We start from the raw sequence: 25,481 nt of genomic DNA on the forward strand, positions 1-25,481 counted from the left end.
AACGCGCCGACGCAACGTGGGCGATGAGGCGCGCCGTAGTGGAGGGCTCCGGATGACCTGGGGATCATTACGCGCGCCGAAATCTCATACACACGGGCGTTTTTGCTTTTCGCCTCCACCAGAAAAGCCGCCGTCGCGTCCGGGAATCGAACCCGCGTCTTCGTGCCCAGCGGCACAACGCCTTAACCACTGAGGGGTCCTATAAACAGATGACCTTCATTCGCCGCTCAGAGCAGAAGGAATCTCCCTAATTTTATCGAAGTGCACACACTAAACGCTGAATAAAAATCATGTTTGCTTCGATCTGTCAAATGAGACCCCAAGCTCAGATTTGTCCAAATGGGTAAGCAAGTACATTTCTTCGAATTGTGGCAATATACAGTAAAAAAAAAATGCTTCTACAAATCAAGAGTACGTTGGTAAAAATGGACCAATGTTTGTTATCACCCAGGTGCAGTAGAATAAAACCTGAAAATCCCAAGACAAGCCGATATGCCAAGGTTCTGAGATAACAACCTCAGAATCTTGGCAATCCGAATCTCAGTATCTTGGAATCTAAATATCTGACCTGCCCAAACACGTATTGACGGTTACGTAAAAAAACTGTAGAGACTGCAAATTTTCGCATGCCTAAATCGTGTTTTTCGGCTTTAGTACGGGGTCTTTCGTACGGGGGTTTAGTACGGGGAAATTAGTTGGGGGGGGGGGGGTGTCCTTGTTTTAGACTCAATAACGTGGCTACTAAAACAAAAGAGAGAAAGACTGCTGGTGAAAGTGGCGTCATTTGCCCTCTTCCGTCTTCGCCTCTCCTGCATTGATCGTGAAGAGACCGCAGAGCGCATCTCATGATTGATTATCGGCCCCTCTAGGGCACTAAATTTCGGGGAGTTCAGCGCTGCGGAGACATGCTGCGCTGCTTGCAAAACGCGGAGTAGGCCGGCTGGAGGCTTTTGGCCCAGGGCGTTATCCTCCGAAAAGTATAAGAATTCCAAACCTGTTTCCATCAGCAACTTTCACAAACAGAGTCAACTGCTATCCTAAGAAGTATGAGACTAACTGACGAAAATGGCAAAAGGCTAAAATTTATTTTAACAGCAGAGAGGTTTAAGCTTAAGCTTCGTCCGGTGGCGTTAGCAAAAAAAAATTACCAAGGAAAAGTGTCCTCCGGCGTGAGGCGCCCGGCACGAACTTCGCGCAGTTGCGTAGGCGTTTATGTAAAGCCTCGCCTAGCTACGACGTCACTGAGCCGACGCGGCGACACGAACATAGACGCTGCTCGGCGCAGTCGTGCTCTAGGCTCCAACGTGTAGTGATCTTGTATGCAGCCAACGGCTTCATGTATCATTTTCGAATGGCACACTCCCTTCCACTTTCCCCTATGGGCCTCGGGTGCTAGAATGGTGGCGAAACTTATTTGCTTCGTTCCGCGCCACCTTGTGGTCAACGAAGGCATGACTTCTGAATTCCGCGTGCAGGCGACGTCCCGTAGCGTCTTGTTCGGCAGTGTAGGAATATCAGCACACCAAAAAAAGAATGGCCGCTATTCTTTTGCTATGATATATAAACAGCTAAACGGTACTTTAACAAAGAGAAAAGGTTTGGCAGGGGCGACAGGAAAGCGATTCATAAAAAAAATCAGCGCCAATCCACCCTGTAAATGTGGTTAGAAAGCAAAGCTGTAAACGGCACCCACAACGATTACCCATGCAACGTCACTTAAATTCACTCACGTCGCTCTACAAATAGTGAAACCAGAGAGACGTGAATTGCACTTAACCACACCATCTATTACTTCAAAGAGATGTTCTCGGTAAGGTTGAATTCATGCATGATGCATGAACGGTGGTTGGTTGACTTGTATTGGTGTAACACTTGAGTGGAAACTCTGGAATCTCTTGAATGGAAACTCTCAAACCTGGTGTTGGCCGATCTCACTTCTCCGTCTCTGCCGTCGCGGACGGCGGCGACGAGACCGGCGGCAGAGACGGGGGAGGAGCATGGGGAGGAGGAAATACTTCTATTCAGATTTCTCAACGGCCCGGAGTGCGGCCCAGGGGAGTGGTTCCTTCTTCACTGTAGCCCATATTCAGCGCGCGTTGCCTGTTCTCTGTCCACCAGCTGAAGCTGGGTAGGCACTGAGGGACTGGACAGCAGCATCTCCCATTGCTCTTGTTCGATAGGTGACGGAAAGAGAGGAGGGTGCTCAGGGCTAAAGTTGCACACCCCGATTATGTGGCGGAGTGTTCCTACTTGTGAGCAAAATTTACATTCAGCGTCGTAGCGATTCTGGGCATTAAGGGAAGACGCGTCGTGTGTAGGAAGGAGCCGGATTGTATGAGCCGTAGGGTAGTTTGTTGTTCTATGGAAAGTTCAGGGTAAGGCGAATGTAGGGTCTGTATCAGAAGGCGATAATGCTGGGTTATGTCCCTGAACGGGCAGGTTATGTCCCTGAAACGAGCGGGTGACTGTCCTCGTGCAGCTCCATAGCACGGGGGGTAAACGTGCAGGCTTAGTGGGCGTATTGGTTGCCCTCCATGGAATCGTGAGCGGGTGTTCAAAATGAGCTGAATGGGGAGTAGTTTTTTGTTGGGAATCGGTCACTATCTTACGAACTCCTGGTTGAGTGAGAGCCAAGGCGATGCCTGCCTCTTCTGCTGCCGTCATGTCTTCGGTCTTGAGTGAGGCACAAGCAAGGAGGTGTGTTCTGGAGGTAGCCACGATGTTGGCGTACTGCTGCCCTCGATGTTGGGAGGCGTCTGTGTAGATAACTGCATGATCCCCACCGAGGGTGGTGTTGAGCGCTTGAGCGCGTACTTGTCGGTGACCCTCATCGTGTGAGGGGTAACAGGGGTTCATATTTCTAAGCAAAGGGAGCATCGTCTAATTAAGCGCGACATGAACAAGGACGAACGAAGTGAACGGGATGCAGCGCCGTGTCCCGTTCACTTCGTTTGCCCTTGTTCATTTCGCGCTTACTTACACGATGAATGACCAACTCGCCCAAGAAACCACTCTGATAAAGGGAGCATCTTTAGATTTCGTCGTCAAAAGTCCAGGAGTACATCAAGGGGAGTGACATTCTGTGCTGCCCAGCCAATCTGGCGAAGGATGTGACGACCCGCCGCAGTTCTGCTCAATCGGAGCTCCTAGATATAAACCTGGCCCTCTATCAGCTCTTCCACCGTGTTGTAGAGCACCGTGCTAAGCAGCCTCTCTGTGGACGCACTCATGCGAAGACGAATGGCTTGCTCAACCACGTTTCTAATCATTATATAAAGCATCTTTATGTCCTCCTTGCCGAGAAGACAGGGGGTTGACGTAAGTGATTCTCCAAGGGACAAATGCTTGAACTAGTCCAAAGGTATCGGATTCCTTTAGGCCTTGCTGCTTGGTGGCAACTCGCCTGATCATGTGTATGATTTTGTTGATGCTGTGTTTGAGGCTCGGCAAGGATATGTCACTCTTCTTGATGGCCTGAAGATGTAGGCTCATGATCTTCATGCTGGGGCTTCGAGTGACGGCCTGGCCATCAAGGAGTATTTGAATGTGTTCGGTGAGGTGACGTATGGCGTGACGGGGGACGACAAGGTGCTGAGATTTTTTACGTGAACACTGGAAGCCACAGGCGTACTAGAATTTGCGTACTAGAAGTGAGATGGCATGGGTTGGTGTGAGCTTCCTTTAATCGCTATCGCGTGGCATTCAGCGAGAATGCAGGGGTTAAACCCGTAGATGTGCTTGGGGAGTGCTCCACTTGTTTTGCCCGTCTCCGCGTGGGCTCGTAGCTAAATCGGTAAGACAACGAGCTCTGGCTTTGATACTCTATTAGTTCCAGGTTCGATTCCTGGTGGTTCCAGTAAATTCTTTTATTTGTTCGCGGGAGTTTTCTGTTGACACCAACGTTCGCTAAAAAACCCTTGGGGGGTAGAGGTAAAAAGCTTTGCTTTAAGACAAAATCGGTTGTATGCAAGCGCGGGTTTGTTTCCGCGCCGTAAGAACACGCTGCAATTTCGCAACGGCTTGAACTAAACACCAGCGGCGTCGGCCAAATGAAAGACAAAAATAAAAAGGCCAAAACCCGGGAGCCCACTCTATAAAAGAAAGAGAAGTGCAGGCGTTTGCGTGTGTGTGTGCATCGCCTCCTGGAAGCGATAATGTGTGTGAGAGAGAAGCCACGATCGCTTCACCAATGGAGACACTTCTGTGCTTCTTTTTAGTGGGGTCCCTCGTCGTCGCAAGAGCATTAAATTACGACGCAATATTCCAGCGGCGCCGGCAAGGATTTGGTTTGTTCGGTCCTTTAGGTCCTTGTAAAGGCATAACTGGCATCATTTGGCGAACAGCGAATTTCTCCCCTGTAAACACCACTGTGCCTTGTACGTGTCGGAAGTGGTTTGATGTCCGCCGTTGTATGTGGGAAATCGCAGCGAAAGGATCGTGTGTATATTGCGACACCAAGGATATGAGGCTTTGAGAGCCCGACGATTCAAGGTTTGTAGAGGCCGGGATTTAAAAATGCAACTGCTCGGCTAAACTCTACCTCAAACTGCTGAAACTACGATGAGTTCGCTGGATGGGCTCAGGAAAATATCGCGGTGCTCTTTTAAGTGCTTTCATTTGTTCATAAACGCGTGCTTAATATGCGAATACCTTTGGACATAGATGCGCGTGAGGAAGCTTTCATGAATGTCTCTTTATCGCAGTGATCTTGCGCCAAGTAGCTTGCAGATACGCAAATGCACCTGTGGATCTGTTCTTTTTATTTCTTCTCGGGTACTATGTGCTTTGAGCACACCGGCGTAGCAGGCAGCTGATCCGTGTACTGTCGTCTGCTTTTATTGGAGAAGGGGCGCTTTCCAAAATATTTCAGCTGGTATTCCCGCACAAGTCGTCAGCAGAATATTTCTATGGACATAACAACTGCGACCGTAATAAAACGCGGTAATTGTTCTAGACTAATTTTCCAGTTGTTTAAATTGAGCCCCGTAGCGAACTGCTGTATGCGTTTAATTGTTTTGTCCTTTGGAAAGAATTCCGGCGCCGCTACCAGATGGTGCCACATGTTTGCTTGAAACTGCAAGGCACGAGGCCCTTACCCCTCTCCGCACACTAGTTCCGCTTGAAAAGAACAAGCGATCAGACCCACAGCGGCTCGTGACTCCACGCCTTGCCCGTCGTGTGCACTCCCTCACAACGTGGGTCGGCCGAAGAAGTATGTAACTCCCGAGGTAGAAGCGCAGCCCGAACGCCGTCGTGTAGCAGCTCGAGAACATATGAGACGGCCACGATCCAACCCCGAGTATTGCGGCGAAGCCTAGCAAAACCTAGCAAAACTAAGCAAACCTGGAACAAACTGGGTTGACCCCCAGCTCTGCTGTTTCTCCAACCTTGCACCACTTGTTCAAGCTGCGCTAATTTCTTTACATCCTGATTACAAGAAGCATTTCAAATTGTTGTTTGGGTGCTTGGATTGGCAAAATCGGTAATAAAAATTAGCTCGGCTTCTCAAGGGCCTTAATGTACTTTTTATACATTTCTGGACGTTGCATGCATCAGCAAAAGCCATTTTGATATCCCATCAGGATTGCAAATAATCAGTAACTCGCTGAAACGTAATTAGGTTCTTGTTCCTCTTTCAGGGAGCAAGGTCAGACGTTAACCCCGAAATTCGTTGTGAAGTATAATCCTGAAAAAATAAGTATGTAGGCCCATAGGTGTAAAATATACGACTGGCCGTTTATGAGTACAGCAGTCCACCGGGCCCAATATATGAGCACATACTCTGGAGTAAGCAGGATTCAGGTAGGGCCATACTGCGGAAAAAAAGAAACAACACAATCAGTAGAGAAAGACAGTATAACAAAGACCAAGTGTTAAAAACCCGTTCAAATTGGTAAACGCACAAAATATGCCAAAATTCAGAGAATTATCTACTAATGCGTAAGTATCCTTGCGACGGATGACTTCAAAATGAGTAGGAAAATTTGCTGTGAGAGGACACATACGTCGAGTTATTTTACGGTTTTCTAGTTTTAGATTATTTATTTTCGCCAATGATGTACATTTGAACCATTTTGGCGAATAAATGACTTATCTTTAATCGCTTAATTCTTTATCTTTAATCTTTATATTTAATCTGTAATCTTGAAATGGGAGAAGAATGGGAGAGGCCTTTGTCCTGCAGTGGGCGTAGATAGGCTGGTGATGATGATGACTTATCTTCATGAGCTATGCATTTTTGCGCAAATGCAGGTCGTTGCACGATCTCTGGTTTCTCCCGATGTTTCAGCGCGAACGCCTGAGAAAAGCGTAGAGCAAATTTTTGGTTCAGCCATTCAGAGAAAGAGCCGCGAGCGCCCACCGGGGAAGTGGATGAGCAGCGCCGGAGCAGGGCTCTGAGCAAGGGTGACGAACCGTAGAGAGCCTTCAGTGCGCGCCTTGCGCGTGCTCAGATCTTCTTTGTACATCGCTACGGGCGGAAACGCACTAGGCCGTGTGAAGCCGTCGGAGGGGAACGGGTGGAAGGGAAAGACCGCGGTAGCGCGTTATGCCGAAAGAAGCTAGAGCAGCTCGAAAGCCGCTCGTCATAACCGCCGTCGAGAGGTGCGGCTATGGATGAAGCTGCAGCAGCGGCCCAAAGAGAGCTACATGAAAGTTCAATAAAGTGTACAACAGAAGGTCCTACTAGGTTTTCGTCTTCACATTCTCAGCAAGTTCTAAGCATTCACCGTAATTTTTATTCGGGGTTCAGTTAGCTTTTTCATGGGTTTTGAAATTTTGTCTTTGTCGAGTAAAGGAGTTGAATGGGATCCGTATTTTCGATCTCGCAAGTTCGTATTTAGATGTTTTCAGTTTTTTCTATTTATTCTAATACAAGGATTAACTCTGTTACCGTGGACACTTATGCATTTCTCTGTAAATATTTTCGGGGTTGGTTCGCTTTCAATATTTTACTATTCGTGTCTTCGTTGGTTGTTTCAAGGGTTTATATTTTTGCCTGCGTTTTTTGAAGGTGGTGTATACGATACGTATTGTTTATATCTGTGGTGCCTTTATGAATTTTTTTACGTTTTTAAAATTTTTGGTATTATACGGTTTTCAAATATTTCAAACTGTACTAATGTGGGAGGACGGGCTAGTTTCGTTACAATCATGGCGAAAAACAGCCCACAGAAACGGCCGAACCTTTGTTTCTTTCTTTCTTGTCTTCCGTTCCGTTTCTATGCGCTGTTTTTTGCCACAATCAAATATTTGTTCAACTCGTTCTTCTTCAGCTGTACGAATGTTCTTAAACTGTATGACACAATTGAACGCGTTAATTGTAGAAATTAGGCATTTTTGTACAAATACCGGGCGGTACACGCTAGGGGTTGTACAATGGTCGGAGTCTCACTGACCGTCCTGTTGGTTTTTCTCCAGGAGCATTAAAAACCGGATGATCGTCGTGATCGCAAACTCTAAAACCGTGTAAAGTTCGTTCATCACTTGCGGCCAGTCATGCGACACTTTTCATGTCCTGCGACAGCACAGGGCATACACCTTTGGTAACTATATCTTAGTCGCCTGTCAGTGCGCTGTGGTAGGCACATGAAGGCACAAAGAATTGCGGGGTTTTATTTTGAAACGAAAACCACACGGAGGAAAAAGGCTGTTGAAATTGTTGTGATCCACTGAAATGATGCTTTCAGAATTATCAAACGTTTTCACCGCAGTAAATGTAGATAGCAAGTCCTAATCACCTCTTATGTAATAGTGGAATATTTTGAGGCGCAGTGGGGTAATAACGACCAACTTGACAGTACAGTCAAACTCCGCTACAACGAACTCCGCTACAACGAAATTCCCGCTTCAACGAAGGTTTTTCGATTCCCCGCCCGCATCCCATAGGCCCCAATGTATTAAAACTCTCTCCACAACGAACCACTTTTTTTATTGTTCTCCCGGTTCAACGACATTTTCCCGGGACACAAGTCACTCGATCTGCAACGGACTGAACCACTCTAACTAATTTTGATAAGTTCGAACAATGTAAATTATTAGTAGCAACATTTTCTCCGAACATCCGGACATCGAGAAGGTGCCGCTTCTCGATGTCCGGATTACCGGCGCCGACGGCGCTCAAAAGCAGCGGCGGCGGCGGCGGAGGAGGAGGAGGAAACGGCCGAAGCATGGGCAGCTCTCGAGGAAGCCGGCATCGTTCCTGAGAACGTAGCATTGAGCGACTACGTAAATGCCGACGCGGACGTGATCGTCTACGAGGAGCTGAGTGATGCCGAGATCCTCAAGAGTGCTCGCGCCGCCTCCGCCGCCGCCGCCGATTCATCCGACGACGAAGAAGTCGGGCATGGTGTTCCGACGGTCCCGACGTCAGTGACCGCGTCTAGGGTCATGGACTCCTTGGACGTTTTACGTAGTTTCCTTGGCGCCCATGACGATGATGTCACCATGCAGCTCCTCGCAGACTGTGAGCAGCGCATTCTCCCGTTGCTCGTGCGAAAGCGCAAACAGTCAAAAATCAGCGATTTTTTTCAAGTTTTGGAAATAAAATGCTCCCAGAGTGTCGTGCTTATCCTGTGCATATCCGTGACCGCAAATTAAAATATAAACTCCGCGCTGTGATTTCACGATGCCTGCTTTTGCGCGGATCTCCACGAGTACGACGCCCATATTACAACGCTGGTCTAAGCGCCGCGAGACGCGTTGTGACCGCAAATTACGATATAAACTCCGTGCTATAAAAAGGGTGCTATTTTTGGCGGAGCGAGCTCCAAGCAAGTTGGCAACATTGGGGCGAAAAGGTAGGTGGGAGATTTCACGACGCCAGTTAGACGCCTGCCCTGTTTTCTTTATTTACTGATTTTTCCGCGACAACGAAATTCTCGCTACAACGAAATTTTTCGCGATCCCCGTGAATTTCGTTGTAGCGGAGTTTGACCGTATACCTTGCGAGATACAACTCCCCTGACTTTATTTGTCTTTTAATGCAGATTTTACATTAGTGCGAGGCTATAACTATATAGTGACATCTAGAAGTGCACGTTACAGTTTGGAGCCAGTTGGCACAGTGGCTCTTTGTCTTGCCCATGCAGCTTGTGGCCACTCTAACAGAGAAGCTGTTAGCCGCCGCCTCTATCGCGGTGCCCACGGTGGAAGATATCCTAGAGCCCGAGGCGACTCCCGAGTGCAACAACTGTGCCTGGGGACCATGGGAAGGCTCCAGCTGCGACAAACCTCTGTCCTGCTCTTGTAGCAGGAGACCCGGCGAGCAAGCAACAGTATCCAGAGGCGGAAGCACGTGTTCGGACCCCACAGCAGCGCGCTATGCCGCGGCGTCGAGTTCACCGTGGGCAAGGAAATGCGGCGAAGAGTCTTAAATGGGGACAGTATTAAAACAAGTTGGTTTATAAGCTCATATCCCATTTCTTAATACGTACGAGTCACCAAAAAGAACAACTGCTTCGCAATCAAGGTGCTCTTATCAAGAAGAAAGTAGCACTGGGGCTACAATTTTAAACTTGAGGAACTACGTTCCACATGAACGTATGAATATAGAAATAACAGGGGCGAGATATTTGTGTTCAGAACGTCATTACACGTTTATGTCTCGCAAATTACCAGAAACATAGGGCTCAATAAGTCGGCAACTGTGCTTCAAGTAAGAAGCCTCCAGCTTTCAAAGCACCGTCGCGAATAAGCCCAGTGTATACAATCACTGCGTAGTACACTACTTAGCACTGCACACCACCGTTTTAGTAATGAAAACAAACAAAATCAAAACTGAAGATGAATGGAAAAATCCCCTCTTGCTGCTGATCTCAACAATATCGAAGGACAACACTCCGCTCGTGTCCCATGCGCGTACTGTTACAGGCAAAAAGGCCAAACAAATTCCGTTATCTTCGAATAATAGAACAGAACTGGCAGCGCTAAAGCCTATGGCCTCACTAACCACCTTGCCGCCCCCCTCCTCCGTTTTGTGCATGATTGTGATGGAACACCGAACGCGCTGAAATTACACAGAAGTGTTCGCAATATTTTGAATAAATCACTCAGTTCCTTTCCTGCGCTTTAAACTGTAGAACACGTGGGTTTCGTTTATAGCCTTCCTGTTGGGCTAAGCTTGCAATCTGTCGCCTGTTGGCAGTTACGGAATTCTAGTAATTTCAATCAAGGCACGGTATTCGCTTAGCGCCTTTAATAAAAGGTCCTGCCGAAAGCCGTTCAGTAATACTTTCGCGTAAAATTTGGGCTGGCCATGGTAATGGGGAGGAGACTCCACGAACCAAACTTTGCAATACCATCTCAATACTGTACGTAGGCTTTAAATGGTTATGGGAAATTAATCGCTGTATTCCCAACTATGGTAGCGAAGAGCCAGCTAAATATAATAAAATGACGCGGGTGTGTTCGGCGGCCTCTAAGCGTTTCAGAAGGTTGAAAATTTCTTTGAGTTGGCCTCGCAATAAATAGAGAATACTCTTTGTATTTATAGCCGGCACGTTGCATGTGAAGCGCTTCACGTTTCTTTTAGGTATTAAACCTTCGCATTGTATATATATAGTGTTCGAAAAGGGTACACAAAATCAGAAACCTTGGCGTCAATGTTAACAGCAATGCAGGAGAAGTAATTCACTGGTGACCTAAAAGAGTCAGCCGTTGCTCGTGAGGCTGCTAAAGTGGCTGCGACCCTTTTTGGAACCAAAAGATGAAAATGATTATTTAAATTCATAGTACGGAAGATGGCCTAATTTGAGAGGTGCTCCGAAAGGGGCTCCGGAAAAATATATGCGGTAAATCTATAACGGCTTCTAATACTTGTTTTCGGTGACAAATATGTTTATGTTGTCCGTTGAGACGTCTGCATAGTGTCCCCTCCAAAACAGCGGAAAAAAGTTTTTTGGTGTGTAAGGGTCGCAATTACTGGCCGGACGCCCAATTCTTGAAGAAAATGAAGGTCCGCGGAATAAATAAATCCATGTAGATTTCTGGTAAATATATATGTAATTAACCTAAAAACGAGCAACACACCGCAAGGGATTTAGAACCTTTCTTGCTAAATTTAGGTATTTTCTATTAATCGCCATGCTACTCTGGCCACGTCACTATAGAAAAACCTGCACAACAGTTTGCAGTGAGGTGTATGCCAACAGAAATACTTTTATGAACTCCATATTACTAAAAGTATTTGTTGCGGTTCCCTTTCTGCCACTATGTTCAGATATGCAACAATAATTTCTTCTTCACAGACAGGTGGTAACAATATTGCTTTTACAGCTGGGATGTACTCAATCGATGTTTGAGTAACTATATTCCACTTGCGTGAAGCTGAATGAGTGGCCGGTATATTTCGGAATACCAATGAAAGCTATAAACGCAAGCAGTGCCGCTTTCAAATTACCCGGTATTCCAGCTGTAAGCATACAAACATGCAGTACTTAATAGCCACGCTGTTTTCATGTTGCATGTAAGCATTACCAAGCTGCACCTGACAAATCTCACTACTGCAACTGTGTCTAGATGAATCAATGTCATTCCTATTCACTGCGCGATAGTAAAACGACGACCTTCCTGCACTGTTTCGTGGGCCAATGTAGGGAGTTTATAAGCCGCCAGCGAGAAGCCACAAAGGATGCGCCGCGTTCCTATCAGGCGGCTTTCTCCGCCTGGCTGCCTTCTCAAGACGTAAAAAAATATTGTATTGAGTGGCTTAATAGTCTATTATCCCAAACCTACACATTAAAGCACTGATATTAGCCATGCAGCCCCTCAAAAACTGCTAAGCAAGGTAACAGTGAGCGTTTATTGAATGTCATCAGACAAAGACCTGCATTATTCGACACCAATGCCGCTCTCCTTCCGAGACTCTCCCTTATAGAAAAATGGTGGTTCGGATTTCGGCAACTATGCAACGGCTATAAAGTTCGCGCGGTACGGTCTAAGGCCTTCCCTGAAGGCGGCAACATCGAGAAAAGTCAGTTTCTCGCACACCTTAAAAAGGCGCTTCTTCAAGTATAGTGGCAGACTGGCTGAAATCAGCCCTTGCACAATTTTTTCGCGACGTTGGGGGAGCGCGTCAGTCATGCCCTGGCGGCGCAGAAAGTGTGTCCCAAGACCGGCCCGTCTATGGCCGCTATCTGGCAAGTCCGGCCAGCATCCAGGCTCTGGCAACCACTGATCACACGTTTAACAGCCAACATACGGCAACCAGTGCTTCGGCGTTTCTCTGGCCGCCCGTGTTCAGGCACACAACAGCAGGTACCCGGCTGCCAGATATTCAGTTCACTTTCGGCTGCCGATGTTCAGAAAGAGAACGGCCGAAGTACGGCCTTAGGACATCTGTTTTTCCTTTGGGAAGCGGTGTCCACCCGGAGCACGGCAAGCGACCGGCCACAGAATATTCGTATTCTTGTGGCAGTTGGTTTTCGAAAGGACACCGGCCGGAGCGCGGCTGCCGCGTATTCGCTGTTTCAACGGTGAACCGCGCGTCCGGCGGCAGAATCTTCGTTTTCATCGGGCAACCGATGTTATGAAAGAGACCGGCCGACGTAAGTCCCCAGAATGTACGTTTTTCATTCGGTTAGCGGTCCTCGGCCGAATTACGGCAAGCGAACGGCCGCACAATATTTGGCAACTGGTGCTCAGGAGGAGACCAGCCGACGCAAGTTCTCAGGTTATAAGTTGTTCTTTTGGTAAGCGGCGTACAGCCGAATAACGGCATGCGCCTGGGCACCGGAGTAGTAGTAGAAGTAGTAAGTATTGCTGAACGAGGTGGACTTAGCCTTACATAGCTGCCGGCAATTGCTCTGCCTAATCGTCCCTAATACAATATCAGAGACTCTCAAAGTCATCACACCTCACTTAGTCCTAAATAACAGACATAACAATGTCACCACACCTCACTTAGGCCTGTGGACTGCAAGAATCCGAGTAGGAGATGAGACACCTCTCTTCGCCCAATCCAGTGGTCCCTAGGAAAAATATTCTCCTCCGCTATAGCATGGGGCACACCTCACTTCTGGAAATCACTGAAAAAGTTCGTCCGCTCAGGGTTGGTTTTGGAGCATTTCATAATGAAGTGATCAATATCACCAATCACACTGCATGAGGGGAACAAAGGGGATGAAACAATGTTAATTTTATGTAGCCAAGCTGGTGCACGGGCTGAGTCTGCTCTTACTAGGTGGAGCACGCAGGCTTCAGCTCTCTTCAGGCCTTCGTCACGACTGGTTGATGTACTCTTCGCCACAGCTGCCAAAGTGCTCGCGAACGGTCTGTTTCTGTATGCGTTGGAAATCGCACCTCGTTTGCACCATCCTTGTAGATGATAAGGCGTCCTTGGCTAAGCTGTCAGCATGTTCGTTTCCCGCTACACCGACGTGCGACAGGATCCACTGGATGGTTCAGGATGGTATACTGCAAGACTTCAAATATTTCGGTGTGTCTGGAAACGTGCTGAGCATGCCTGAAAGTCTAAAAGATTCATACACTAATAAACAAGGAAAAAGGCCAGAAGCAACACACAAGAGATTTCAACTTCCAAATCATTAAGTGTTACCGCGCAAACGGACGAAAGATGTAGAAGAATGCCCAAGACGGGCGCTTACTCGCAACTAGAATTTTATTAAAAAGGATCACGAAAATGTATAACCTAAAGTACAGTCTGGTGGGGTGGAAACACAAACAAATTTGAAACATCAGATAAAACCCGAATAAAGACATCATAGTCACTCACATAGCTAGGACGAATCTGAAAACGTCTTTTCCTCCTCGTACAGCGTCAGAGAAGGCTGGCTTACACACGTATCGAGATTCTTGCTTCGTCATCGGCCTATCTACGCCCACGGCAGCGCAAAGGCCTCTCCCATAAATCTCCAATTATACCGGTCCTGTGCTAACTGCGACCAGTTCATCCCCGCAAACTTCTTGGTGTCATCTCCCCATCTAACTTTCTTCCGCCCCCGGCCACGCTTGCCTTCTCTAGGGATCCCCTCTGTTACCCTTAAAGACCAGCAGTTACCTTGCCTTCGCATTACATGCCCTGCCCACACCCATTTATTTTTCTTAATTTCTGCTAATATGTCTTAAACACGCGTTTGTTCCCTGATCCACCCCGCTCTCTTCTTATCCCTTAATGTTACACCTATCATCTTGCGTTCAATTTCTCGCTGAGTCATCCTCAACCTAAGTTGTACCGTTTTAGTGAGCCTCGAAGTTTCTGCCCTGTTGGTGAGTACCGGTAAGATTTATTCGCTTACCACTTCCACGGCCTCGCCACCTATGTCAAACCGCTGCGCTCTGCCAAGGTTATTGATCATTACTTAGTTTTCTGCATATTAATTTTGAAGCCCCCGGTTCTGCTCGGCTTGTCCAGTGCGGTAAGCATGCTTTGCAATTCTTCCCCCGAGTTACTTAGCAAGGCAACGTCATCAGCAAATCTGAGGTTACTGAGGCATTTTTCATTACCCTTTACGCCCAACTGTTCCCAGGCGGGCGTAAGGATGAATTCTTGTTTATATGAGAAAATTCAACAACTTCTCCTGTCAGCTCCTCCGTATTGAGGAAGAAAACGTCGAATTCATCAAACCCCGGCGTGCAGCAACATTATGGCATTCGTCCTGAACCCGGAAAGGTTCGCTCTGTACAGCACTTTCCGCATCCGAGGTCGACCAAAGACGCCCGCAGCGTTGTCGGTCTGGGCTCGTACTTTCACCGTTTCATACGGATGTTTGCAACCACTGCCGTCCCGTCAGCAACCTGCTTCGGAAAGTCGCCAATTTTTTTGAGCCCTGAGGAAGTGCACGCCTTGGTTTCCCTGCTGACATCGGCAACTAGGGCGTTTTGACCCGTGTTCCCCAACGCAGGTGCGTATTGTATGGGTGCAGTTGTTGTCTCAACAACAAGATGGTCGCGAGGGGTTTGCTATCCACACATGAGCGCAATTATTCCACAACGGAGCGTGAGTGCCTTGCCTTTCTGTGTACAGTTGCGAAGTTTTGAATCTACGTCGATAGTCGTCATTTCTCCGCTGTGACGGATCAGCATGCCCTGTGCTGGCTTCCCACTTGACGACTTGACAGCTGGGTCTTCAGGCTCCAAGAATACACTTTCTCTGTCACCCATAAGCCTGGCTGTCTACACCTGGATGCCGACTACCTCTCCCGGAACCCTGTCGACCTGCCTAACCCCTCTGCATATGATTACAACCCGTGCGTCCTCGCCATATCAGATCTAGTACGCAGAGGCCATGAGCAACGCCATGACAATTCGCTGCGAGCAATAATCAAAAGCATTGACTCTGCAATTCCCCTCGCTTCACGCCTTCTTGTTACGGGATGGTGTACTCTAGCGCCACACACTCCGCTCTGACAGTCCCGCCTTGCTACTGGTCATTGCAGAGCACCTGGGTTTATCTATACTACACAAATTCCATTACGTACCAACAGGTGTTCATCTCGGCTTGACCCCTAGATATGACCGTGCATGGCGTCGCTTTTAGTGTCCCAGTCACTACCGCTCAGTGTGACGATACGTCAGGGCATGTGACTCTTGCCAACGAAGGAAGACACCACCCGTGCTAGAAGGCAGCCCTCTTCCTACTGAGCCTTTGATGGTGCCGGCATCCACCTAGTCCATCACCTCAGTCTATATGGGACAACAAATAAATTGCTGTTGCTATAGATTATGCCACACGGTTCGCCATCACTCGGGCCATTCCTACGTGCTGCGCGACTGACGTCGCCGATTTTCTTCTCCGTGACTTAATTTTACAACACAGTGCTCCTCGACAACGACCGAGGTCGGTACTTTCTTTCCCAAGTTGTTAAAGACATCCTTCGTTCTTGTTTCACCACTCATAAACTTTCACGACTTACCATCCTCAGACGAATGGGCGTACTGAACAGCTCAATTGAATCATCACTGACATGCTTTCAATCTACGTGTCAACTGACCATCGAGATTGGGACCACGCATTGCCGTACGTAACCTTTGCGCACAACTGTTTGGCATACAATTGCATGGCTCACTGCTTTGCTTACAATTCCATGGCTGATTGAAAGGTGAGCCATGCAATGAGCCCCGCTGCGTCACAAAACATGCAACAAAGTTTTTGGAGTGCGCGACGGGTGTGGTTTGCCGGATCCCTCAGGTCTGCAAATGGTGCTATGTCGGTGAAACCAGCAGGTGCCTCAATGATAGGTTGAGGCAGCACCACGCTGGTGTGAGTACGCAGATGGAGGACGGCCGCCTTGCTGAGCATTGCCGTAGGTGCGGGTGCACTCACAAATTCATGCAGACGAGCATCTTGTTTCGATGTAGTTCTCAAACTGATAGGGAAGCTTTCGGGGCTTCTGGGATTAACAGGAAGGGCGAGAACTGCGTCAGTGTACCATCTTTGGCGCTTTCAACCAATGAAATCTTTTTGGTGAAAGAAGGGGCGTCTTTTGATCATGCGTAATCGGTGATTGGTGTGCAGACGTATCGGCAAAGATCATCGCCTGCAATGTGACCAGGCGTTGTTTGCACTCGTTCTTATCACTATTTACACTGAAGCACAGATTGCGGCGTTTCATTTCAACGGATAATGTGTTTGTTTGCATTTTTCTTATCACGTAGATATATGCGTCTTTTCTTGTTTTCTTTTGGCACTAACCAAGTGTAAAAATACCGTCTGTTTCGTCTTTTCCTTCTTCGTCCTTTGTTACGGTTAGCTAGAAGTATGAGTTCATTTGTCCGTAACCAACTAGCCCAACGCTCCGCTTTAAGTGCCTTATCGAATGACTTTAAACCACAGATCCATCGGCATACTATCTGTAGTGTGTATGTTGTTTAAAAAATTGATAGTTCACCACATAAGCCGCAGTAGTAGTAGCATGTTCGTGTTCATTGTCCCAACGGTGTCATGACCAAATAGCGCCAGTACTATATTAGGTGGTCCTTCAATATGTCAGGCTTCTACTACACATAAATATGAGACGAGTTTTCTACCTCTTACAAATGCTGTCGGTATATGTCTAGAGCCCCCTTTGACTAAAATATAAAGATACTCATATAGGCGGATGAAGGGGACTGTGGTTTAGACGTGACGGCACCTGGAGCATCAGAGCATGCTCCCTCTTCGTACAAAGTAATCTGAAGAACCTCCCTCAATGCTCAGAGGGTCTGAGATCATGCCCTGTGGGAGATGAGTTTGAAGAATTTGACGTCTGTACGATAAGTTAAAAGAAATTTGTTGGTGAATATTGGTTCATCGCCTAAGAATAGTGAAGGGTGTAGTTTAATGTTGCAGATGTAAATTTTAGGAAAGTGTGGTTTTCTGTCATTAATTGAGCATGTGTGCTCAATCAACTCATGGAGCACAGTTAGCCGTTCCCTACGCTTGTCGCGAACGGGTTCGAGTATGCCCTTCAGAAGATACCCATGTGTGGCGTCAGTGCGGGCTATTTGCCGTCTGCAAACGGATAATTCTGTGAATCAATCTTGTTTCTGAGTGAGGTGTTACGCCATCAGAAGACGAGGAAGACGGCAGCGGCGCGTAGCGTCGTGCACCAGTATCTGCGATGACGACGAAGCTGGGTAGGGCACGTTGCCTGGCCTGCTCTGACACACTGCCACATTGTACATTCTGTAAATAGATCGTTCATCATTCCTAAACATGGGTTGCCTCATCTGTTCTGCCGCCACGTAACAGAGGTATTTAACTGTGTGGTCTATTATGTGTGGCTTTTTTATGTGATTCTGAGTTCTATTCCGGTCACCATAATTCGCGGTGTCTCCGTCATATAACCGGTTTTATGGCCACATTCAGTAAAGAGGTTCCTTTACACCGGTGCGTAGCGCAGCCGCTGCAGCACCGCCGATTCCGTTTCCCTGGGCGCAAGTCACCGATTTCGTTTCCCGGAATGCCGCTGTTTCCTGATGCCCAGAACACTGTTATCGTCATATTTAAAGCCTAAGCCGACTTTACCTTTCGAATCAGTGGGTTTAAGACATTGTTTTTACTTGGTTTTTTCAACTGTAATTCCACCACGACGACGAAAGAGTCTGTAAAGATGACAGACTGGTGGTTTCCTTTCCATGATGTTCTCCACTGTAATTAAAATGTCATGCGTTTCTGTTGTCAAAATACCAGTGTTTGCGTTCAGTTTCTTTGTGCTAGGGAATTTGAGGCTATATGCAGCGCACAAGACAACGAAAGTGGACTTTGAAGCGTCTGCTTAAACGTTGGTGTATGGGTATATGTGTTTTAAGCGTAGAAAGTGCTGTAAATTAAGTTCTTTTGGTGCATTTATTTTGTCGATTGGTCTAAAAGATGCATCACAAGACACTGGATATGTATCCCAAGGAGTAACGAGGTCGGCGGGGGCAGTTCTGAATAAGTAGTTCAATGAGATGCCGAGTTCCTCTGCCTCTGCGCTCATTGGGAAGGGGAATGGCATGGGATGGATGGATGGTTAAAAAAGAAATTCCCTGCCGACTTGCCCATGATGATAGAATTGCATGGATTATTAGTCAGTGCCCATTGAAAGCGGTTTCCCGAGAAACGTGGATCCCAGCGTACCTCATTCCCTTCGCTGCTCTGCGAAAGCGCAGTAACACCTCTACCCTCCCCTTGCTGGCGCAGTGAATTTCCTGCACCTTCTGAACCAATCGGACGGTTGACGTCGATGCGGGAAAAACTGGGTTCGCTGCTATCCTGTCGTAGCCAATTTAACGCTGCTAGTGCTGCGCCCCTATAGGGATATAGAAAAATGGAAGTACAATGTTTGCGCCTAAAATCATTAGCTGGCTGAAATTGGGTGTTCTTATTAAAGGAAATTTCATGAAGGGAACTACGCTGGTCATTTTGTCGTAATCCCTTCGACCAGTTGGCTACAACTCCAACCCAGTTAGGCTACCCAAGAAATAAAATGTAAACTCAAATTAACGCTACGGTCTTTAAAGAATTCCTTTAAAAATTGCAGGGTATCTTCCACAGCCCTCTAAAAAAACCATGTAAATACACGTTAAATAAAGTGTATCTAAAGGTGTGAGTAAGTAGGCGAGACGAAGTCATTATTATATATTATATCTACGCTTCGAAGGAAGCGTAGATATATCTAGCGTATATCTAGCCTCGAAGGAAGCGTTCACACGGATGCGACAGAACCGCAGGGCAGCGAGCTAGCGCAGCTTCTGAGTGCAGCGAGGCGTTTACACGACGTTGACGCGGCAGAAACTCCATTCGCTGCGTTTTTTTTGCAGTCACGTGAGTACAGCACAGATATTTCATGATAACCACGTGTTTTCTAAAGCAAAAAATCACAGTAAGCACTACGGTATCGTCTTTTAAATGTACCCTCGACGCTTGGCGTGCGTGCCACCTGAGAAAATACACCACCACATCCCTCTGCTTGTATTTCTAAAGTGGCGTCCGACAACACTTAATACCAAACGCAATAAAATTATCCCCTTACAAGTACTACATCAAGAGCATCTGTCGCTCAGTGGTGCCCATTCCAAGGAAATAGCACGATGTTCCGAAACACCATTGAAAACAGTTAGGAGCCTAACGCACAGACGCTTCACCTGGGCTATGAGGCACGGCATAGTTTCGACTGCTTTTGACTATCGTGCGCCGAAATAGCGACACACGGGCGTTCTTGCTTTTGCCTCCATCTGAAAACAGCCGCCGCGGCCGGGATCGTCATTGCGCCCTTGGGCTCATTGGCACAAAACACCATCGAGTCCGGAGTTGCGGAAGCACTCCGGACTCGGGCGGCGGCGGCGGCGGTGAAATGACGCTCGCCTTATCTGCTCTTTTTTTCCTGCCTACCCAGACGAGCCCAAGAGCTGCTGCCATGCCTGCGAAACTGCCTCACGACTGACGTCACGGACCTAGTGAAAGCGTCGTGTTTACGGTGCAGAAATTGCAACTGAACACTCGGGCGGCGGCAGCGGCGGTGAAAGGACGCTTGCCCTATCTGCTTTTTTTTTCCTGCCTACCCAGTTGGTTGGTTCCCGACTTCTGTGCAAACGGTGCCTCACTGTTCGTGCCTGGTCGGATCGCCCTAGCCTGCTGCTGATTTTCAAAGCGACGTTTTGGGATGCGTCTTCCAACTTCACATTTCCTTCACCCCTCAGACGAGCCCAAGAGCTGCTGCCATGCCTGCGAAACTGCCTCACGACTGACGTCATGAACCTAGTGAAAGCGTCGCGTTTCCGGTGCAGAAATTGCAACTGGACACTCGGGCGGCGGCAGCGGCGGTGAAAGGACGCTTGCCTTATCTGCTCTTTTTTTCCTGCCTACCCAGGTTGGTTGGTTCCCGACTTCTGTGCAAACGGTGCCTCACTGTTCGTGCCTGGTCGGATCGCCCTAGCCTGCTGCTGATTTTCAAAGCGACGTTTTGGGATGCGTTCTTCCAACTTCACATTTCCTTCACCCCTCACACAAGCCCAAGAGCTGCTGCCATGCCTGCGAAACTGCCTCACGACTGACGTCACGGACCTAGTGAAAGCGTCGCGTTTCCGGTGCAGAAATTGCAACTGAACACTCGGGCGGCGGCAGCGGCGGTGAAAGGAGGCTTGCCCTATCTGCTTTTTTTTTCCTGCCTACCCAGTTGGTTGGTTCCCGACTTCTGTGCAAACGGTGCCTCACTGTTCGTGGCTGGTCGGATCGCCCTAGCCTGCTGCTGTTTTCAAAGCGACGTTTTGGGATGCGTTCTTCCAACTTCACATTTCCTTCACCCCTCAGACGAGCCCAAGAGCTGCTGCCATGCCTGCGAAACTGCCTCACGACTGACGTTACGGACCTAGTGAAAGCGTCGTGTTTCCGGTGCAGAAATTGCAACTGGACACTCGGGCGGCGGCAGCGGCGGTGAAAGGACGCTTGCCCTATCTGCTTTTTTTTCCTGCCTACCCAGTTGGTTGGTTCCCGACTTCTGTGCAAACGGTGCCTCACTGTTCGTGCCTGGTCGGATCGCCCTAGCCTGCTGCTGATTTTCAAAGCGACGTTTTGGGATGCCTTCTTCCAACTTCACATTTCCTTCACCCCTCAGACGAGCCCAAGAGCTGCTGCCATGCCTGCGAAACTGCCTCACGACTGACGTCACGGACCTAGTGAAAGCGTCGTGTTTTCGGTGCAGAAATTGCAACTGGACACTCGGGCGGCGGCAGCGGCGGTGAAAGGACGCTTGCCCTATCTGCTTTTTTTTTCCTGCCTACCCAGTTGGTTGGTTCCCGACTTCTGTGCAAACGGTGCCTCACTGTTCGTGCCTGGTCGGATCGCCCTAGCCTGCTGCTGATTTTCAAAGCGACGTTTTGGGATGCGTTCTTCCAACTTCACATTTCCTTCACCCCTCACACAAGCCCAAGAGCTGCTGCCATGCCTGCGAAACTGCCTCACGACTGACGTCACGGACCTAGTGAAAGCGTCGCGTTTCCGGTGCAGAAATTGCAACTGGACACTCGGGCGGCGGCAGCGGCGGTGAAAGGACGCTTGCCCTATCTGCTTTTTTTTCCTGCCTACCCAGTTGGTTGGTTCCCGACTTCTGTGCAAACGGTGCCTCACTGTTAGTGCCTGGTCGGATCGCCCTAGCCTGCTGCTGATTTTCAAAGCGACGTTTTGGGATGCGTTCTTCCAACTTCACATTTCCTTCACCCCTCAGACGAGCCCAAGAGCTGCTGCCATGCCTGCGAAACTGCCTCACGACTGACGTCACGGACCTAGTGAAAGCGTCGTGTTTCCGGTGCAGAAATTGCAACTGGACACTCGGGCGGCGGCAGCGGCGGTGAAAGGACGCTTGCCCTATCTGCTTTTTTTTTCCTGCCTACCCAGTTGGTTGGTTCCTGACTTCTGTGCAAACGCTGCCTCGCTGTTCGTGCCTGGTCGGATCGCCTTGGCCTGCTGCTGATTTTCAAAGCGACGTTTTGGGATGCGTTCTTCCAACTTCACATTTCCTTCACCCCTCAGACGAGCCCAAGAGCTGCTGCCATGCCTGCGAAACTGCCTCACGACTGACGTCACGGACCTAGTGAAAGCGTCGTGTTTACGGTGCAGAAATTGCAACTGAACACTCGGGCGGCGGCAGCGGCGGTGAAAGGACGCTTGCCCTATCTGCTTTTTTTTTCCTGCCTACCCAGTTGGTTGGTTCCCGACTTCTGTGCAAACGGTGCCTCACTGTTCGTGCCTGGTCGGATCGCCCTAGCCTGCTGCTGATTTTCAAAGCGACGTTTTGGGATGCGTCTTCCAACTTCACATTTCCTTCACCCCTCAGACGAGCCCAAGAGCTGCTGCCATGCCTGCGAAACTGCCTCACGACTGACGTCATGAACCTAGTGAAAGCGTCGCGTTTCCGGTGCAGAAATTGCAACTGGACACTCGGGCGGCGGCAGCGGCGGTGAAAGGACGCTTGCCTTATCTGCTCTTTTTTTCCTGCCTACCCAGGTTGGTTGGTTCCCGACTTCTGTGCAAACGGTGCCTCACTGTTCGTGCCTGGTCGGATCGCCCTAGCCTGCTGCTGATTTTCAAAGCGACGTTTTGGGATGCGTTCTTCCAACTTCACATTTCCTTCACCCCTCACACAAGCCCAAGAGCTGCTGCCATGCCTGCGAAACTGCCTCACGACTGACGTCACGGACCTAGTGAAAGCGTCGCGTTTCCGGTGCAGAAATTGCAACTGAACACTCGGGCGGCGGCAGCGGCGGTGAAAGGAGGCTTGCCCTATCTGCTTTTTTTTTCCTGCCTACCCAGTTGGTTGGTTCCCGACTTCTGTGCAAACGGTGCCTCACTGTTCGTGGCTGGTCGGATCGCCCTAGCCTGCTGCTGTTTTCAAAGCGACGTTTTGGGATGCGTTCTTCCAACTTCACATTTCCTTCACCCCTCAGACGAGCCCAAGAGCTGCTGCCATGCCTGCGAAACTGCCTCACGACTGACGTTACGGACCTAGTGAAAGCGTCGTGTTTCCGGTGCAGAAATTGCAACTGGACACTCGGGCGGCGGCAGCGGCGGTGAAAGGACGCTTGCCCTATCTGCTTTTTTTTCCTGCCTACCCAGTTGGTTGGTTCCCGACTTCTGTGCAAACGGTGCCTCACTGTTCGTGCCTGGTCGGATCGCCCTAGCCTGCTGCTGATTTTCAAAGCGACGTTTTGGGATGCCTTCTTCCAACTTCACATTTCCTTCACCCCTCAGACGAGCCCAAGAGCTGCTGCCATGCCTGCGAAACTGCCTCACGACTGACGTCACGGACCTAGTGAAAGCGTCGTGTTTTCGGTGCAGAAATTGCAACTGGACACTCGGGCGGCGGCAGCGGCGGTGAAAGGACGCTTGCCCTATCTGCTTTTTTTTTCCTGCCTACCCAGTTGGTTGGTTCCCGACTTCTGTGCAAACGGTGCCTCACTGTTCGTGCCTGGTCGGATCGCCCTAGCCTGCTGCTGATTTTCAAAGCGACGTTTTGGGATGCGTTCTTCCAACTTCACATTTCCTTCACCCCTCACACAAGCCCAAGAGCTGCTGCCATGCCTGCGAAACTGCCTCACGACTGACGTCACGGACCTAGTGAAAGCGTCGCGTTTCCGGTGCAGAAATTGCAACTGGACACTCGGGCGGCGGCAGCGGCGGTGAAAGGACGCTTGCCCTATCTGCTTTTTTTTCCTGCCTACCCAGTTGGTTGGTTCCCGACTTCTGTGCAAACGGTGCCTCACTGTTAGTGCCTGGTCGGATCGCCCTAGCCTGCTGCTGATTTTCAAAGCGACGTTTTGGGATGCGTTCTTCCAACTTCACATTTCCTTCACCCCTCAGACGAGCCCAAGAGCTGCTGCCATGCCTGCGAAACTGCCTCACGACTGACGTCACGGACCTAGTGAAAGCGTCGTGTTTCCGGTGCAGAAATTGCAACTGGACACTCGGGCGGCGGCAGCGGCGGTGAAAGGACGCTTGCCCTATCTGCTTTTTTTTTCCTGCCTACCCAGTTGGTTGGTTCCTGACTTCTGTGCAAACGCTGCCTCGCTGTTCGTGCCTGGTCGGATCGCCTTGGCCTGCTGCTGATTTTCAAAGCGACGTTTTGGGATGCGTTCTTCCAACTTCACATTTCCTTCACCCCTCAGACGAGCCCAAGAGCTGCTGCCATGCCTGCGAAACTGCCTCACGACTGACGTCACGGACCTAGTGAAAGCGTCGTGTTTCCGGTGCAGAAATTGCAACTTGACACCCGATCGGCGGCAGCGGCGGTGAAAGGACGCTTGCCCTATCTGCTTTTTTTTTTCCTGCCTACCCAGTTGGTTGGTTCCCGACTTCTGTGCAAACGGTGCCTCACTGTTCGTGCCTGGTCGGATCGCCCAAGCCTGCTGCTGATTTTCAAAGCGACGTTTTGGGATGCGTCTTCCAACTTCACATTTCCTTCACCCCTCAGACGAGCCCAAGAGCTGCTGCCATGCCTGCGTAACTGCCTCACGACTGACGTCACGGACCTAGTGAAAGCGTCGCGTTTCCGGTGCAGAAATCGCAACTGGACACTCGGGCGGCGGCGGCGGCGGTGAAAGGACGCTTGCCTTATCTGCTCTTTTTTTCCAGCCTACCAGGTTGGTTGGTTCCCGACTTCTGTGCAAACGGTGCCTCACTGTTCGTGCCTGGTCGGATCGCCCTAGCCTGCTGCTCATTTTCAAAGCGACGTTTTGGGATGCGTTCTTCCAACTTCACATTTCCGTCACCCCTCAGACGAGCCCAAGAGCTGCTGCCATGCCTGCGAAACTGCCTCACGACTGACGTCACGGACCTAGTGAAAGCGTCGCGTTGCCGGTGCAGAAATTGCAACTGGACACTGGGGCGGCGGCGGCGGCGGTGAAAGGACGCTTGCCTGATCTGCTCTTTTTTTCCTGCCTACCCAGGTTTGTTGGTTCCTGACTTCTGTGCAAACGGTGCCTCACTGTTCGTACCTGGTCGGATCGCCCTAGCCTGCTGCTGATTTTCAAAGCGACGTTTTGGGATGCGTTCTTCCAACTTTACATTTCCGTCACCCCTCAGACAAGCCCAAGAGCTGCTGCCATGCCTGCGAAACTGCTTCACGACTGACGTCACGGACCTAGTGAAAGCGTCGCGTTGCCGGTGCAGAAATTGCAACTGGACACTGGGGCGGCGGCGGCGGCGGTGAAAGGACGCTTGCCTTATCTGCTCTTTTTTTCCTGTCTACCCAGGTTGGTTGGTTCCCGACATCTGTGCAAACGGTGCCTCACTGTTCGTGCCTGGTCGGATCGCCCTAGCCTGCTGCTGATTTTCAAAGCGACGTTTTGGGATGCGTTCTTCCAACTTCACATTTCCTTCATCCCTCAGACGAGCCCAAGTGCTGCTGCCATGCCTGCGAAACTGCCTCACGACTGACGTCACGGACCTAGTGAAAGCGTCGCGTTGCCGGTGCAGAAATTGCAACTGGACACTCGGGCGGCGGCGGCGGCGGTGAAAGGACGCTTGCCTTATCTGCTCTTTTTTTCCTGCCTACCCAGGTTGGCTG

The 25,481-nt window shown here is 49.4% G+C and overlaps 1 protein-coding gene across 1 annotated transcript in view; it reads left to right on the plus strand.

Annotated features, from left to right (window-relative positions):
• LOC144154915 (arylsulfatase B-like) overlaps window positions 1-9,374 on the plus strand; it is an 84,137-nt gene extending 74,763 nt beyond the window's left edge. The window contains exon 10 of the mRNA XM_077686033.1: window positions 9,090-9,374. Within this exon, the coding sequence (XP_077542159.1) occupies window positions 9,090-9,374 (285 nt within the window). The remainder of the gene's footprint in view (window positions 1-9,089) is intronic.
• Window positions 9,375-25,481: the final 16,107 nt, after the last annotated feature.

The sequence above is a fragment of the Haemaphysalis longicornis genome, unplaced genomic scaffold (assembly GCF_048455015.1).
Source record: "Haemaphysalis longicornis isolate Haplotype H1 unplaced genomic scaffold, Haemaphysalis longicornis Haplotype H1 scaffold_1, whole genome shotgun sequence".
Taxonomy (NCBI): Eukaryota; Metazoa; Arthropoda; class Arachnida; order Ixodida; family Ixodidae; genus Haemaphysalis; species Haemaphysalis longicornis.